Source organism: Arvicanthis niloticus, chromosome 6 (genome assembly GCF_011762505.2).
Source record: "Arvicanthis niloticus isolate mArvNil1 chromosome 6, mArvNil1.pat.X, whole genome shotgun sequence".
Lineage (NCBI taxonomy): Eukaryota > Metazoa > Chordata > Mammalia > Rodentia > Muridae > Arvicanthis > Arvicanthis niloticus.
Window position 1 is genome coordinate 15,988,336 of NC_047663.1, and position 16,036 is coordinate 16,004,371.

Here is a 16,036-nt window from a genome sequence, read left to right on the forward strand (position 1 = left end):
GAGTTCAGTCCCCCACAACTACAGAAAATCAGTGTGGGGACTCATGTCCTAATCCCAGCACCTAAGAGGTGGAGACCGAGGGTCATAAACTGGAAAGTCATCCTTGATACATAGGAAGTTTGAGAACAAACTGCAGTACATGAGACTTTGTCTCAACCAACCAACCAAAAGACGTCCTGTGTGTCGTTAGGGAAAGACAGATGGTTGGGCATGGTGATGCACACCTTTCATCGCAAGTAGAGGCAGAAGCAGTCAGATCTCTGTGAGTTTGAGGCCAACTTGGTGGATCCATATAGTGGGGTTGAAGACCAGCCAGGGCTACAGAGTGAGACCCTGTCTCAAAACACCAAACAACAACAACAAAAAGACAGATGAGCCAATAGAAGGTAGAGGAGTGTATTCTAATGTTGAATAAATGCATGAAGAGCTGTCATTAAGGGAATACAAATTGAAGTCATAAGGCCAGTGGAGATGCCAATAACCAGAACTCTGTCCACTGGGAGATGCAGGCAGTACAACTGGCTCAGCAGCAGCATGTGTGATGGAACCTACTATAAGCATACATTTTTTGAAGCTTACTTTTAATAAGCGTTCACCCTCCCAGCAGAGGTAGTGGAAGAGAAAAGTTACTAGGATATGGGAGAAGTGGACCTGTTCAGCAACAGTCTTTGGGGGTGAGCTTGATCTTCTTTGGCAACAGTTCAGTCCCATAGCAAACACCAAATACAAGTCAGCAGCTGCAGACCAGTCCTCTAGGCAGGCAGACACCACACATAAACCAGCAGCTGTAGTTCAATCCTGAAGAAACCTCAAGGCTCGCCAGCCAGCCTGAGGCAAACCTCACACAGTTCTTGAGCAAGTTTCTCTCAGTGCAGCTCTATCACAAATGGAGATCAACAACTCTATGTAAGGTGAGCCAATACATGTGTCTCAGTATCGAAGAATAGTGAGGAGGAGCAAACCACAGCAAGCACACTCAGTGCTTGTTTCCCACTGTCTGTGGGGTTGTATTTATACTCTGTCATCACAGGTCCTTTTATATGTTGGCTATATCCAAATATCATTTCACCTGTGTACCCCAGCAAACCATCACTTGACATAACTGACTTTCCAGAGAAACTACAAGTTTTCACTTCAACCTACAACCAAGTCTCACTGTCCCTGGCATGTGCCCAAGAGAAATACATGGATATGTTCTCCCCAAAGACATTGTCTTAGCAGGTTTCTAGTGCTGTATAGACCAGCACCAAAAACAACTGGGGAGGACAGGGTTTATTCTGTTTCATCAGCTATCAGGTCACACTCTGAAGAGAGTCAAGGCAGGAACTCCAGGTGTAGGGACTGAAGCATCGATCAGGCAGGAATACAGCTTACTGGATTGCACCTCCTAGCTTGCTGAGTTTGCTTTTCTCTACCAAAAGCTTCCAGGATTGGTGTTTGGACTTGAAGAGGTGTGATTTCCCAAGGATGTTCTCAGAGCTGTGGTAGTGCCTGTCTTGGAGCATAGGACTCCAGAGCTCTAGTAGGTCCCTACTGAGGTATGGGACCACTCATGATGGGTGTGGGTGGGGAGGGGTCCCTATCAATTGAGAAAATGCCCACAGGCCTGCCTACAGGCCAATCAGATGGGGGCATTTTCTCAGTTGAGGCTTTCTTCTAAGATGACTTCAGCCTGTTTCAAGTTGACAAAAAAACCAGGACAGACATTTATTCAACCATACTGCTTATTCTATGCAAAATGCAGAATGTAGCTAAATATATCAGTAATAGAATGGAGAAATAAATTATGAGCTAGTTGTTCAGTCGCATGCTCAGCCGTACAATTGTCCACAAGTGCATACAACATGGATCTCTCCCACAAATACTACACCAAGTAAAACATGATAGTTTGGCTATGGTGGGCACCGCCTTTAATCCCAGCACTTGGTAGGGAGAGACAGGCAAACCTCTGTAAGTTTGAGGTCAGCCTGGTCCACACAGAGAAACCCTGTCTCAACAAACAAACAAACAAAACATGACAGAACAGGCCACATACTCAAGGGTTTGTTTTATAAATCTCAAAACCTGAAAAAAATTAGATTCTGTTGGTTTTAGAATTAAGATAATAGTTACCCCAGAGAGTTAAGAGCAACAAAAGGGTAAGAAGGGGCTTTCCAAAGAGCTTGAAATGCTTTCTCTCTCTCTGTCTGATAAGGATGTTAGTGACAGATATGTTTACTTGCTGCAAAATACTGAGCTATGCTTATTAATCCCATGTTGCTTGTATGTTATGCTTCACCCGAAAGTTTGAAAAGCCTTCATGTGGGTTCTGAGGTGCAGCCAAGGATGGAAACCCTGGTCTAGACTCTTAAGTGTATTGTGGGCTCCCGAATGGGTATTTTAAAATTAAGTTTCGAGCACCTGGGGCTGATGCGGACAAAGACAAGGCTGGGGGTGGAGCTGCATACACTTCACCCTTCACATGCCTTTGTGTTGGTTTCTCTCCACATCACATGAAACACATCTGTGTTTTAAGCATTTTGCTTGCTAGAAATAGTGCAGTGATTGGTGTAAGTCATCTCATTTGAACTTCTTGTTAGTCCATGGGTGTTGCCCCCACTTTAGAGGTATAGAAAAGACAAGTCAAGGAATGTACCAAGACCAAAGCTTCCCGGATTGGTGTTTGGACTTGAAGATGTATGATTTCCCAGGGATGTTCTCAGAGCTGTGGTAATGCCTGTCTTGGAGCATAGGACTCCAGAGCGCTGGACAGACAAGGAATTTCTGATTCCAGAAACATCTGCAAGCTCTAGGCATTGCTACCTTTTGCTGGCATTTTCCTTTTTCTGAGGTTTAGTTTGAACGTTGGAATGATGGGAAAATGCAGATAGTTAATTACTACCTATGGTTCTGTTTATTAACACTATCAAGAAATCTTTTCTTGCTTGGAGAAAAGGTGACAGTGTAGTAGAAGCTTACAGCAGGTATCTGCATAGTTTCAGGGCCCATTCCAAAAATAAAGTTCACCAAAACAAGTGGTAGCCAGAAGAACACCAAAGGTCAGCTGTGAGCTCAGAAGAAGCAGTGTATGATGAAATGTGTTGAAACGTTAGGAGTTTTTAGTTTCTTTTCCCGGCACCTACCATAACTTCCTTTTTATAACCCAAAGGCTGTGTTTATTTTATTTTATTTTATTTTATTTTTTTGGTTTTTCGAGACAGGGTTTCTCTGTATAGCCTTGGCTGTCCTGGAACTCACTCTGTAGACCAGGCTGGGCTGTGTTTTTGATGAGAATTACTTATTGAAGAAAACACCAAAATCCAGACGTTTGTGTTGTCCATGCAACCATGGCTTCTCCTTTGCTTGCAGCTTGAACTTACTTCTAAGTTGCTTCTTTTCAGCATCAATGCCATGGTAAAGGCATTGTCACTCTGCCTAGCTTGGCTGTCTTTGGTCAGATTTTGAAGACAGATTTCTTTTCTCCCTTAAAATATCCAAGACTGGCTGGGCAGTGGTGGCACATGCCTTTAATCCCAGCACTTGGGAGGCAGAGGCAGGCGGATTTCTGAGTTCGAGGCCAGCCTGGTCTACAGAGTGAGTTCCAGGACAGCCAGAGCTACACAGAGAAACCCTGTCTCGAAAAACAAAACAAAACAAAAATATCCAAGACTGGCCCCAGGCATGGTGGTGTATGCCTTAAATCCTAGCACTTGGGAGGCAGAGGCAAATGGATCTCTGTGGGTTTGAGGCCAACCTGGTCTACAGAGCAAGTTCCAGGAAAGTCAAGGTTATTACACAGAGAAATCCGGTCTCAGTTTTAAAAACAACAAAACAAAACAAAAAAGCCAAGACTGTAACTCTCCATATTTGTGTAATCTTCTCAGAAAAGGTTTATGGCACCCTCAGGGAATACTGGACAGGAGACCTGAAGGACCTGTATATCCTGTGTCAAATAAATGAGTTTGTGTACAGAGTTCAGAGATGGAGGAACCCAGAGGCTGTTGGAAGTCAATGTGGAAGCCCAGGACCTCCTTCTTATGTTTCAACTAGAAACTTCCATTTGCAGTGTGCTTCTCTGTTTTTAAAAGAACTGGGTAACAGAAACAGCATGTTTGATAAAATTAATTTCACAAGACTTAGTTAACTTATTTCTTTCCTGTCTTTCTTCTCTCTTCTTCTCTTCTCTTTTCTCTCTCTCTCTCTTTCTTTTCTTTTCTTTCTTTTTTTTTTTTTAAAAGAAACTCCCCTTTACCATCCCAGAATTGGTTCAGGCTTCCCCATGCCGAAGTTCAGACGGAATCCTCTACATGGGTAAGAGTTCTTGTTTCCAACACCAAAAACTTGGTGTTTATTTTTTTAAAGTGAATCCTGGATTCTGGGAGAGTTCTGGTTGAGAGAGCAGGCTGTTGTCACCCTCTTTAAAGTCTTTCTGAGAAAAGTCTTTTTTGCCTCAGTTGTGCTTTGGTTGTTCATGCCAGCATCATTGGGCCAATTAAGAAAGAGCTCTCCCCTCTAAGGAAAAATTGACACTATTAATATGGTTACTCATTTACCAAGCTTTTAGCCACTGGGTTGGCCTTTGCTGTTATTTCATGATTGCAACATACCTAGCTGCAAATGGATAAAATTTAAAGCAAATACAATCGTCCGAGCCAAGAAAGGGAAGCCAGGCCCTGCCTATTAAATTATAGGCCTTTCTTAGTATTTCCTGCTACCAGAATATTTGGTAGAGCAGCACTTATCAGCTTGCATATATAAGCTGCCTTTATACCTGTGGGGTCACAGCTTTCAAAGCATCAGCTAGCCTGCTTTTCTTCAGCAGGTAGGACCTACAACAAGCTGCCAAAATGTCAATAAAATACATTTGTAGACAAAGAGCTGTATTTATCTTGACATTCTAGTAGCATTAATAGCCGGTGTTTATATAGCAGCTTTCCTTTTGAGGAACTGAAAGTGCATATTGCCTAGTTCATGCTTCATGATTTCTCGTACATTTCCAAGGCCAAATGCAGGCTGGTTTTTAAGTTTTTTCTAGGGACACCAGTGCTCCTACTTCTTGCATGAGCCTTTCAGAATGAGGAACTCCCAGCCTGAGAAGTTAGAGGAAATGACTATCAAACCTTCCCTCCTCTGGGCCATGCCCTGGGCCCATATGACTTTCTTTTGACTAGTTCCATACCAGTTTCCAGCTTTTGCCAACAATTCATCATCTGTGGTCAAAGGATATTGTGTTTCCACCATCTTTGTGTCATGCTTTAAGTGATTTCACTGAGTATATTTAAGAGTGTTTAGTTATTCAGTTCATCCATTGGAAGTATAGGTAGATTATACAGACTGCATTGGTCCTTGAAGTAACCAGATGCATGTCACATAGAGGAAGGTAGTTAAGGTCATAGTTACTTGGATTTAATTTACTCTCTATCTTCAGACCTATGAAGACTTTATTTTTGAGAACAGTTAAGATCCACAAACAAGTTGTACATGTGTGGACTCTGGTGTGTTACATCTGTTACAGCTAAGTATAGCTTTATCAAATTCTGGTGTGACCTTCTCTGGCTTCTCTGCATTCTGCTACCATGGAATTTGGATGTAGGAAATAACTATTAAAGTAGGACTGCACAGATGACCACAGGTGTGGCTTCGAGAACAGAAGTGTACACATTGTAGTGGTTGTTGGCCTTCAAACCAAGGTGCCCGTGTCTGTGCCATAGGCTCATATGCTGTATGTTTTTCTAAAATCATTTATGTGGCTGTGCTGTCTGCTGTTCATATTTAATCAGCTGACCAAGGCAAGTGGCACAGCCTGTGACCTGGGAATAGTATACTGGCTAGAGATGAAGACTGACATAACTTTAGCCTCATTAGCTTCCGGTTCCAGCAACTCTGCTGACCAGTCACAGGTACTAGCTAATTATAGTTATGAGCTGCTTCACATGTGGGCTAATTGGTAGGGATGTTGAAAAATATGAATCATAGTTGCCAGGAGGTGAGCCCCTAGGTGTGCTTGTATTTATATAGATCCTCATTCGTGGGAAAAGACAGGCAAGAGTTTTCATCTATAAGATAGTTACTCAAAGCAATAAAATCCAACTTGAAAGTTAAGAGAACATTTTTCATACTATAAGGTTTAGAGAATTTTTTCTGTCAGCTCTAGATTATTAAATTAGTACTAGAGTCAGTGGCCCATGGAGTTGTTACATTGACATTACCATTTACTTTGTCACTTCAGAGGACTGCAGAACCTCCACCAGAATCCTTGGGGTTTCAGGCCTGTCTCCTGCACAGAGGCTCTTGAAAGGCTAGAAGTGCTACCTTGGCAATGCCATTTAATTCCATCTGTGGTGGATGTTAACAGTGTATCCACTAACATTCCAGGTAAAAAGCAAGACATTTGGTATGTTATTGACCTCCTGACTGGCGAGAAGCAGCAGACTTTGTCATCAGCCTTTGCCGATAGTCTCTGCCCGTCAACTTCCCTTCTATATCTTGGACGCACAGGTAAGGAATAAGCCTTTGCTGTACAGCCTTCCTGTTTCTAGAGTGAATGGTACAGTGCACCTCCACTGGCCTCTGTTACTAGATTTGTTCTCCAAATGTGGCCAGAGTGGCCCTTTCTAAGCAGTCAGAGTTCTCAGACCCTCAGACCCCAGGGAGTGCGTCCAGACGACTCTGACCTGGCTGCTGCACTGCCCTTCTTGAAATGTTTTCAAGTAGGTACACTACCTACAGCCCTCTGAACAGCAGTGCTGTTTTTGAGGACTGCAGTGGAGCAGTCTCCCAACCAGCTATGCCTGGTTTTGCCCGTCTGGCAGGTAAATGTCCTTTCTCCTTTCACAACTCTGCTTAGAAGTCCTTTCCACTGTAAAGCTGTCTCTGGCTGCAAGCTCCCACCTTGTTTAGGAACACTCCATTTTAACTCTCCTGTTCTGGGGACACATGTACCAGCTGACCTGCTGTTACAGCAGCCATCCTCTGCTATAACATCCAACTATCCTCATTCCCAGCTGTTAGGATCACTTAAGATTTGTTCCTTTTCCATCAAGTCAAACCTTAGAGTGAGTCCTAGCTTCACACGGGGTCTCTGGTAGAATTGGGGCATTGGAGGGAATTTGGACATGCTCTGGCTTTGGTTGGAATGTATGTACTTAATCCAAAAAGCCATTGTTCCATTATCTATTGCTTCGTAATAAGCCGCCTAATCTAGTTTCTTATAATAATGGCCATTTTGTTGTTCCTAACGCTTTGACTAAGGAATTCAGGAGGGCTCCACACACAGATCTCTCCTCTTCAGGCTGAGATGACTCATCTCCATGTAAACTTACCCCATACATATAGTGAATAGCCTGTATTTTCTGACATGGCTCCTTCTTGGGCAAATGTGGGTATTAGAATGTCTCACACAGCCTTCTTCTGCTTCAGTCATTTGATCAAAGCAGGTCTAGAGCCAAGGGAAGACAAACACAAAGCTTGATAGAAAAAAAGTGTCTTGCAAGCCACTTTTTTTTACAAGACAGAAGTGATGATGGTCCTGTTCAGTGACTCTTACATAGTCTATCCTCTGGCCACAGTCGTGCAACTTTCCCCACATACAAAATTCATTCACCTCCTCCCAAGATCCCTAAAATCCAATCAAAACCCAGTGTCTTGGCATCTGTATCAGGCATGATGGAAGATGAGGATCCTCTGATCTGGAGACTGAACATAGTGGTGCCCACCTGCAGCCCCAACACATGGGAGGTAAAGGCAAGAGGATCAGGAATGTGATGCAGCCTCAGCTGCATGTGAGTGCAAGGGCAGCCTGGCCTGCAGGAAACTGTACCCTAATAAACAAACAAGAGGGATGGGAGGAGGGTGTTTTCCTCTTGTGCCTTTCCCTTCTTCAACTTGGTGTACAATGATGAGACAGGATGGCTGTGATAAACATTCTTGTTCAGAAGGGAAGGACAAAGGGTAAAGGATGTGGCTAGGTGGAGAGTGATTACCTACCATGCACAGGGTTCTGAGTACTGATGAAGAAACTAGCAGAAAAGGGAAGGATGCTGGTCCTGAGTAATTCTGGAATCCAGCCAGGCAGGTATTTTCAGGTTCTCCTGCTTTGGGGTGCAGAAAACATTCTTTGCGGGACCCAGTTTTAACTCTGGATATTGGTTCCCTCCTATGTTGTTTTGTGGCTCTTGGTTCTATTCTTTGAGAGAAACTGAAGAGCACTGGCTGCTCTCTCAGAGGAACTCTCTTCAATTACTAACACCCATGTGGTATCCTTAGCACGAACATGGCAGCTTACAACTGTCTGTAACTCTAGTCCTAGAGGATCAGATCTTCTGGCCTCCATGGCACTGCACATACATGGTGCTCAAACATATAGTCAGGCACACATTGCAGCTAAAAGAAAAATGTGTGTGTGTGTATGTATGTATGTATGTATACATACTTTTTTTTTAATTTTAAAAGACGTGTTGGAGAGATGGCTTGGCTTATTAGTTAAGAGCAGAGCACTGGCTGCTGGCTGCTCTTCTAGAGAACCTGGGCTCTATCCTCAGCACCAACATGGCAGCTTACAACTGCCTATAACTCCAGTTCCAGGCTTCTGACATCCTCACACCAATGCACGTGAAATATAATTAAATGAACTATAGGAATAAAAAAAAGAAAAACAGCTAGTTTTATAGCTTTCTCAATCTGTTCCTTGTTAAAAGTAGGGAGCCTGGATCCCACTCCCTTTTACTATCCGATTATTGTACTAATATTACTCCTTTAAGAACTTGGTGGGCTTGTCATATGTTGAATTATAGTTAGTCTATTAGGTAAAGGCCATACCACAAATGTCCACTTGAGAATGTGAGAGTGCCGTGAGCCGGCATTCTTATAACTCTAGTTAGTAGAGGGCCTCCAAAGTATCAGCCTACATTTTCCTGAGATCTCCAAGAAGGATATTATAGACTCACCTGAGTTTGATTTTAACCTTGACCTGGAACTCTCTTCCACCTGCTGATAACTTGGGACTTCCTATTCAGCCTTTTTAAAAAACAAATGAGCCTTTTCCAACTGGAGAGTCATCCTGAGCTCCATTTCCTCTGTCTCCTGCTTGAAACTGGCACGGTTTCTTCTTGAATTCATTGTCTTGTAGCATGTCTTACACAGTTGGGAAAACCATTTAGAACTTCCTGCTGCTGCCTCAGGTCTCGTTAGCTAGATTGCTGAGTCCAGTTCCAAGTGACTGCAAGCAGCAGCCTTACTGTGTCTATGCTATAAGCTCATAACTGGACTACCTACCCCTTTCAGCTTCCCACGGTGGCCTCCTTACTTGTCCTTTCAAGTTTGTGTCTCCACATCTCTTGTCACCTTCCCACCTTCTGCCATCTAGTCCCAGAGTCAGTGCCACGTGGTTTAGGTTTTTGTTTTGGTACCATTCCACTTCTAGGTACCCATTTCTTTTCTTTTCCTTTTCTTCTGTTTTTTGTTTTGTTTTGTTTTTTTGGACAGGGTTTCTCTGTGTATCCCCAACTGTCCTGGAACTCACTCTGCAGACCAGGCTGGCCTTGAATTCATAGAGATCCACCTACCTCTGCCTCCTGAGTACTGGGATTAAAGATATGCACCACTACTGCCTAACTTAGGTACCCACTTCTAATATTACCTATGTCTTACTGTGCAATAAAGAACTCAGAAACTTAGTGGATAAAAACAGCCATTGCATGGCTAATGATTCTACAAACTGTGTTTCAGAGCAGAGCAAGGGCGACTTGTCTCTGTCAGGGTCGCTCTTCTGTCTGGGACTTCAGTCCTCCACCTACTCTTTCCCTTTGCACATGGATAGCCTTGATGCAGTTTAGTGAAAATATTCTTGTTGTAACTGTATGACACCTCAGTAGGTTCCACAGCACCTCCGTGGTAACCAATTAGTCTGTATTCTCCAGAATATACCATCACCATGTATGACACCAAGACCCGGGAGCTCCGCTGGAATGCCACCTATTTTGACTATGCAGCCTCACTGCCTGAAGATGACGTGGACTACAGTAAGTATGCTGGTGGAAGGATGTACCTTTCTCATGTAGAAATGATCACTCCAGAAAGCAGGATTTTAAAAAAGTAACCCTTTATCACCAAGTTCTGGATTTTTCATGGGCTTAGGGTGATAACTTTAGCCAAAGAAAAGGAAAGGCAAACGTTTTGAGTCCTTATGTATCATGGAAGGAATGTACTACCAGCACATGGGCTATGGCATCAGTACCTCCATTAAGAAGGCCACTCCAGAGAGCTGAAGAGATGGCCCAGAGCACTTGTTGCTTTTGCAGAGGACCAGAGTTCAGTTTCTAGCATATGGTGGCTCACTACTGCCTATAACTCCATTCCAGGAGATCAAATGCCTTTTTCTAGCCCCATGGACACCAGACACGCAAGTGATACACATAAATACATGGTATACGTAAATATGTGATACACAAAAATAAATACATGCAGGTATTTACTTGTATTCATAAAATAAATGACTCTTAAAAATCCTTTTAGGTCTACATAGTGAGTTCCAGGGCAGTCAGAGCTACATAGAGACTGCCTCAAAAACAAAACAACAACAAAAATCTTGCCTAGCATACTTAAGTTCCTGGGTCCAATCCCTAGTACCACAATAAGAAAAGGCAGTCCACATTTAAATATGGCTTATACTCTAATAACTTCTAGCTGTCACATTCTGCAACTCAGATGATAACTGTGCAACCTAAGTTTATTATCTTAACACTGGTATCTGAAAGTCTGACTATTCTTTCTGGCTCAGGACCTCACACAATGTCCCTGAGTGCCCAGGTTTTCAATGATTGCTATAAAATGTCAGCGTTGTTGGCATTTGCATGAGCTCCTTTCCCCTCAACATTTACTCTCACTTATTAATAGCGTAATTTAAAAAAAAAAAAAAAAAAAAAAAAGCAGGGTGGTGGGAAAAGAAGCCTGTTTTACATTTATAAGCCAGGCATTTCTTAGTGTCTTGAAACTGAAGATTTTATTGGAAATCAGTGAAGTCTTGTGACCTGAGAATATTCTAGAAGTCTCCACTTTAATGAAATGACTGCAGCTTGCCAAGAGAATAGAGGTCATGGTTGCAGAATGTGGTTGACATGCTTTGTTTTATCTTTAGAGATGTCCCACTTTGTGTCCAATGGCGATGGACTGGTGGTAACTGTGGACAGTGAATCTGGAGATGTCTTGTGGATCCAAAACTATGCCTCTCCTGTGGTGGCTTTCTACGTCTGGCAGCGGGAGGGCCTGAGAAAGGTGGTGCACATCAACGTTGCTGTGGAGACTCTACGCTACTTGACCTTCATGTCTGGGGAAGTGGGGCGCATCACCAAGTGGAAATACCCATTCCCGAAGGAGACAGAGGCCAAGAGCAAGCTCATGTGAGTTGGAGGCGTTGGGACAGATGAGGACAGGACAACCAGCAAAGGACAACCCTGCCATTCTGGGACTGCTACAGTGTAATATACCCTATTCTGCGGGAGTCACTGGGTTGGCAGAAATCTGAGCTCATGTAGAACATCAAGAGTCAACACTGAGCTGGGCAGTGGTGGCGCACGCCTTTAATCCCAGCACTTGGGAGGCAGAGGCAGGTGGATTTCTGAGTTCGAGGCCAGCCTGGTCTACAGAGTGAGTTCCAGGACAGCCAAGGCTACACAGAGAAACCCTGTCTCGAAAAACCAAAAAAGAAAAAAAAAAAAAAAAAGAAAGAAAAAAAAAAGAGTCAACACTTAGTTGTTTTGAGCTGGCAGGTGGTGGTGGTATATGTCTTTAATCCCAGCTGGAGTAGACAGAGGCAGGTGGATCTCTGAATTCAAGGTCTACAGAGGGAGTTCCAGGACATTCAGGGTTACAAAGAGAAACCGTGTCTTGAAAAACAAACACCCCCCCAAAAAAAACCCACACTGGCTCATATGGAAACCTCAGAGTGCAAGCCATGTGGTACCCCTTTATACTTCAAACTATCTCTGTTACTGTCTCTCTCTTCCTCTCTCTGGTTCTGTATTATGTTTGTGGGTTTGAAGAGAAAGTTTTAACCCAGGCTGGCCTCAGCTTCCTAAGTGATGGGATTACAGGTGCCTACCTACCTGGACTTCTTGAACATTGACTATAAAATATGAGGAGTACGTTGTAGTATAAGACTGTATATTTTAAATTTTTATTACATGTCATACTCATTTTAAAAATCAGGGAAAAAAAAAGTGTCACAGTGTATGTGACCAAGACTCAGCAGGTAGTGTCCTTTGTATCCTTCATCTCTACCTGTTGAAAGCCTGTTGGTCACTTAACAGGCTAGGCCTCAAATCTTCCTATGCCGTAGGTTTGTAGAGAAGTTGAAGTATAATCATATATGTGAAAGTGTTGTCTACAGAGAAACACCGTTTAGTTGTCAGGTATTTGTAGAGAGAATTTTTGATAATTTCATAGAAGGCTGATGCAAGGCTCCTGGCAGCAGTAATTAGACAGGTCTGTAGGCATGGCTCCACTGTTTCCATGCTGCTGTTAGACAGCCCTCTGATATCTCAGGTAGGAGCACCTTACTAGGAAATAGCACTCAGTTTGGATTAGACTTTCTTTCTTTCTTTCCTTTCTTGTCTTCCTCTTTTTTTCTTTTGTTTTCTTTATGTGAGATAGGCTCTCATGAGCCTAGACTGGCCCCAAATATGCTACGTATCCTGGAATTACAGGTGTGCACTACCCTCCTGGTTTATGTATCTTGTACATTCCTTTTGCTCTCAGCATCTGGAATGGAACAGTTCCCTGTTCCTCTGCTGAACCCTTGAAGTCCTCAAAAGGCCCACAGCAGCACGGCAATGCTGAGCGTGGTTGTTCTGAAAGGGTGCTGGCTCTGTCCCAGAGAAACTGGCAGCAGGTGCTGAGTGCTCAGTCTCCTGCTCGTCATCGATACAACCCTTTCCTCAGGCTGCACTGGACTCAGGGTAGTCCAGTCCTGGCATTTGCAGGCCAGGAAAGAGGCTTCCTGTTCTGTAGGTGACAGGGAAAGCTGGGGCCTGAAGTCCCACTCCCCTGTCACTCTATAGTACCCCTGCCACCTCCATGTGTGACAGCTGATGCTTGAGTCTGTGCTTCTGATATCCTAAAAGCCACAGTTTATGGGGTTTGGACATAAAATGATTTAAGAATATATGTTTCTGGTTTCTTCTCAGGCCTACTCTGTATGTGGGGAGGTACTCCACCAGCCTATATGCCTCTCCCTCAATGGTTCATGAGGGGGTTGCTGTCGTGGTGAGTCAACTGTGGGACCCAAAGATGCAGTTACTTGACTGCTTTTGTTCCTTTTCTTTCTTTTTTCTTTTCTTTTTTTTTTTTTTAAGCAAAACGTGACATTGAGTTTTATGTAAACATCTGGTTAAGAAGGGGAGATGCAGGGCTGAATGAATCATGGGCAGCTTCTACAAATCCACATCCTTCGTTGAAAGCAGATGTTGACAGAAGCAGCTTCCTGAAGCCAGGAAATGCTCCCCGTGGCCTTGTGTTCAGATCTAACCCTCAGGCTTTCTTCCCACCATGCCTGGCTACCACTTTGCTAGTTTTGGGAGGTTTCATGATCCAGACAAGCACATGGTCTCCATGACCACCCAAACTTCCCCATTCTTTCTTTTGAGCTCCAGTTGCTGGTCTCTCACTTCCTTTCCCTGCTCAGTCCCTTTGTGAGCAGTTCCATGCCTCCTGAGGCTTCTCCAGCCTGCTTTGCACACTCTCACTGAATGATTGGATACTACACTCCTGATGTGCTAGTGCCTGGGTTGCTTTATACTGTCTGCCTGGTGAGCTGGTTGGCTGCAATAGAAGTGAGGCCACTCCTGACTCTCATAACTCATCTGTGTCTGCAGTTAATTCCACACTGTCAGTTATGTCATCTGTGACCATATAGATTCTTGCATAGTTTTATAGAATTTCTAATAATAGCTTCTTGGAGTTCTGTAATGCATGTTCTTCCTGGTTCTCGGTACCCAAACGTACAAATCTGACATAGCAGGACCAGATATGATAATTGATGCTTGTAATCCCAGCACTTGTGAGATGGAAACCGGAGAATCTGGAGTTCAAGAATAGCCTGGGCTACTTGAGTTCTGTCTTAAACAAAAAAGTCTGAAAAGATGTCAGTAGAGCTTTCCTTGCCTGGTCCCAGGATCTTTGTGTCATGCTTTGGTGGTTGATGATTGTTGAGCTGCAGGAGCCACAACTGTCCCTCTAGGGGACAGTGATTGAGAGGATGTGCTGCAGGACCTAGGGAAACTCTCTGCATCCCATCTCCACAGCCTCGAGGCAGCACTCTTCCTTTGCTGGAAGGTCCCCAGACAGATGGTGTCACCATTGGAGACAAAGGAGAGTGTGTGATCACCCCCAGCACAGACCTCAAGTTTGACCCTGGACTCAAAGGGAAGAGCAAGCTGAACTACTTGAGGAATTACTGGCTTCTCATAGGTAAGGGCTGCTTCTTGCTGGGCAGTAACATACTGCCTCCTGGTGGGCAAAGGCCAGCCCTGCTGGTGTACTGCTGCTCTCCATTCTGAATGCCTTGTGTGTTTTGTCCATTTCAAGGTGGTTTAGGCCTGGGAATCTTTATTTCCAAGGAGTTAGAGTTCCAGGTTGCTTAATCAGGTCTCAAAAAACCAGTTTCTCTCCAAGATTGAAACACTTGGTGTAAATTTCAGGCAAGGGCTGCTCCCTGTTCCTTGCAGTGATCCTGTGAGGTGGTACCCTTGTTATTTCCACTCTATTCTGAGGTTTGTCATTTGGGATAGGAATGAATGTGGCTAAGAGGCTAGACAGGACAAGTTTAAGATACACGATGATTGACAGTTGTGAAGTAAAAGCAAAATACGTGTGCAATCTGAGGAGAAACAACAGCCATGAAGAGTCTGAGTTATTCTTGGGCCATCACAGAAAGGCTGTAGCAGAGTTTCTTTTCCTCAGTCTAATTTTTTGGTTTGTTTCATTTTGTTGGGAGACAGAGTGTCACTGTGTTACACAGGCTACCCTCAACTCATTCCATCCATGCTTCCCAAGTGCTTGGCTTCTTTACGCTCTCACATAATATTTTCCCTTTGCTGAGGTGGAGACCAGGGTCTTAGGATGCTGAGCATGCTTTGACTCTGGGCTGTACCCTGGCCTTTATCTTTTTTCTTCTCATTGTTGCTGCCATCGCTATCCATGACCCTGGGGTTGAATTGAAGGCCTGGTTACAAAGATAAGAGGTTGAGATGACACCCCTAGGCAGTGAGTATTGCAAACAAAGGCAGAAGTGAGGGTGATGGTGATTGTGTCCCTGGCTAGTATCCCAAGTAACTAGAGCAAAATCAGATCTTTCCTTCCTGTGCCCCCTACCGACAATACACACCAATTCTGCTGACCTAGCCTAAACCTGAGAGGTGGAGGTGAGTCCCAGCAGACTAGAGTAGATATGGGTAGCTCAGAAAGTGCAGGCCCAGGAAGCAGCAGGATCTGCCCGGCAGTGGATCTGGACCAGAATGTGAGTCCCTAGGTGCTTCAGGGGAAGCTGCTTGTGCTTGAGCTCTAATCATCCCATTTGCGGGTCACCTGAAAAACCTTGTTCTTTGTGCCTTTTAATTCTTTATAGCTCTCTCTCTCTCTCTCTCTCTCTCTCTCTCTCTCTCTCTCTCCTCTATAGGCAAGGAAAATAATACAATAACTCTTTTCTTCTTAGTAGTAGTTTGAGAAATTATGCGAGTGGATGCATGCTGATGGGAAGGGAAAGCTAATTGAGCAGAGCTCATTAAAATTACAAGGCTACTCGGTTTTATGTACCAATTAAGGGCCCATAAACTGCCTGGCAGTGGTTAAGAAGTAACACAAAGGAAGTGTGTATGAAAGTACTAAAAATGTACAAGAGGAGTCCCCATGGCAGAATCGGAAAAGGAGATCCCTTTAAAATCTCTTTAAATTGTCAGAGTAAGACAACTAGGAAGCCTAACAAACTTCTAAAAGGTGGCTAAGTAAGGATCTCACAATTCTGAGGTCCCCTTTGAGGAACCCTGTAGCTGGTCAGCTTAAAATA

General features: G+C 43.8%; 1 protein-coding gene across 2 annotated transcripts in view; it reads left to right on the forward strand.

Moving 5' to 3' along the window:
- Nucleotides 1-16,036, forward strand: part of Ern1 (endoplasmic reticulum to nucleus signaling 1) — a 91,725-nt gene that overhangs the window by 54,107 nt on the left and 21,582 nt on the right. For both annotated transcript variants that reach the window (XM_034505933.2, XM_076935599.1), the window contains 6 exons: nucleotides 4,218-4,290; nucleotides 6,355-6,477; nucleotides 9,897-9,998; nucleotides 11,114-11,375; nucleotides 13,161-13,239; nucleotides 14,277-14,442. In XM_034505933.2, the coding sequence (XP_034361824.1) occupies nucleotides 4,218-4,290; nucleotides 6,355-6,477; nucleotides 9,897-9,998; nucleotides 11,114-11,375; nucleotides 13,161-13,239; nucleotides 14,277-14,442 (805 nt within the window). The remainder of the gene's footprint in view (nucleotides 1-4,217; nucleotides 4,291-6,354; nucleotides 6,478-9,896; nucleotides 9,999-11,113; nucleotides 11,376-13,160; nucleotides 13,240-14,276; nucleotides 14,443-16,036) is intronic.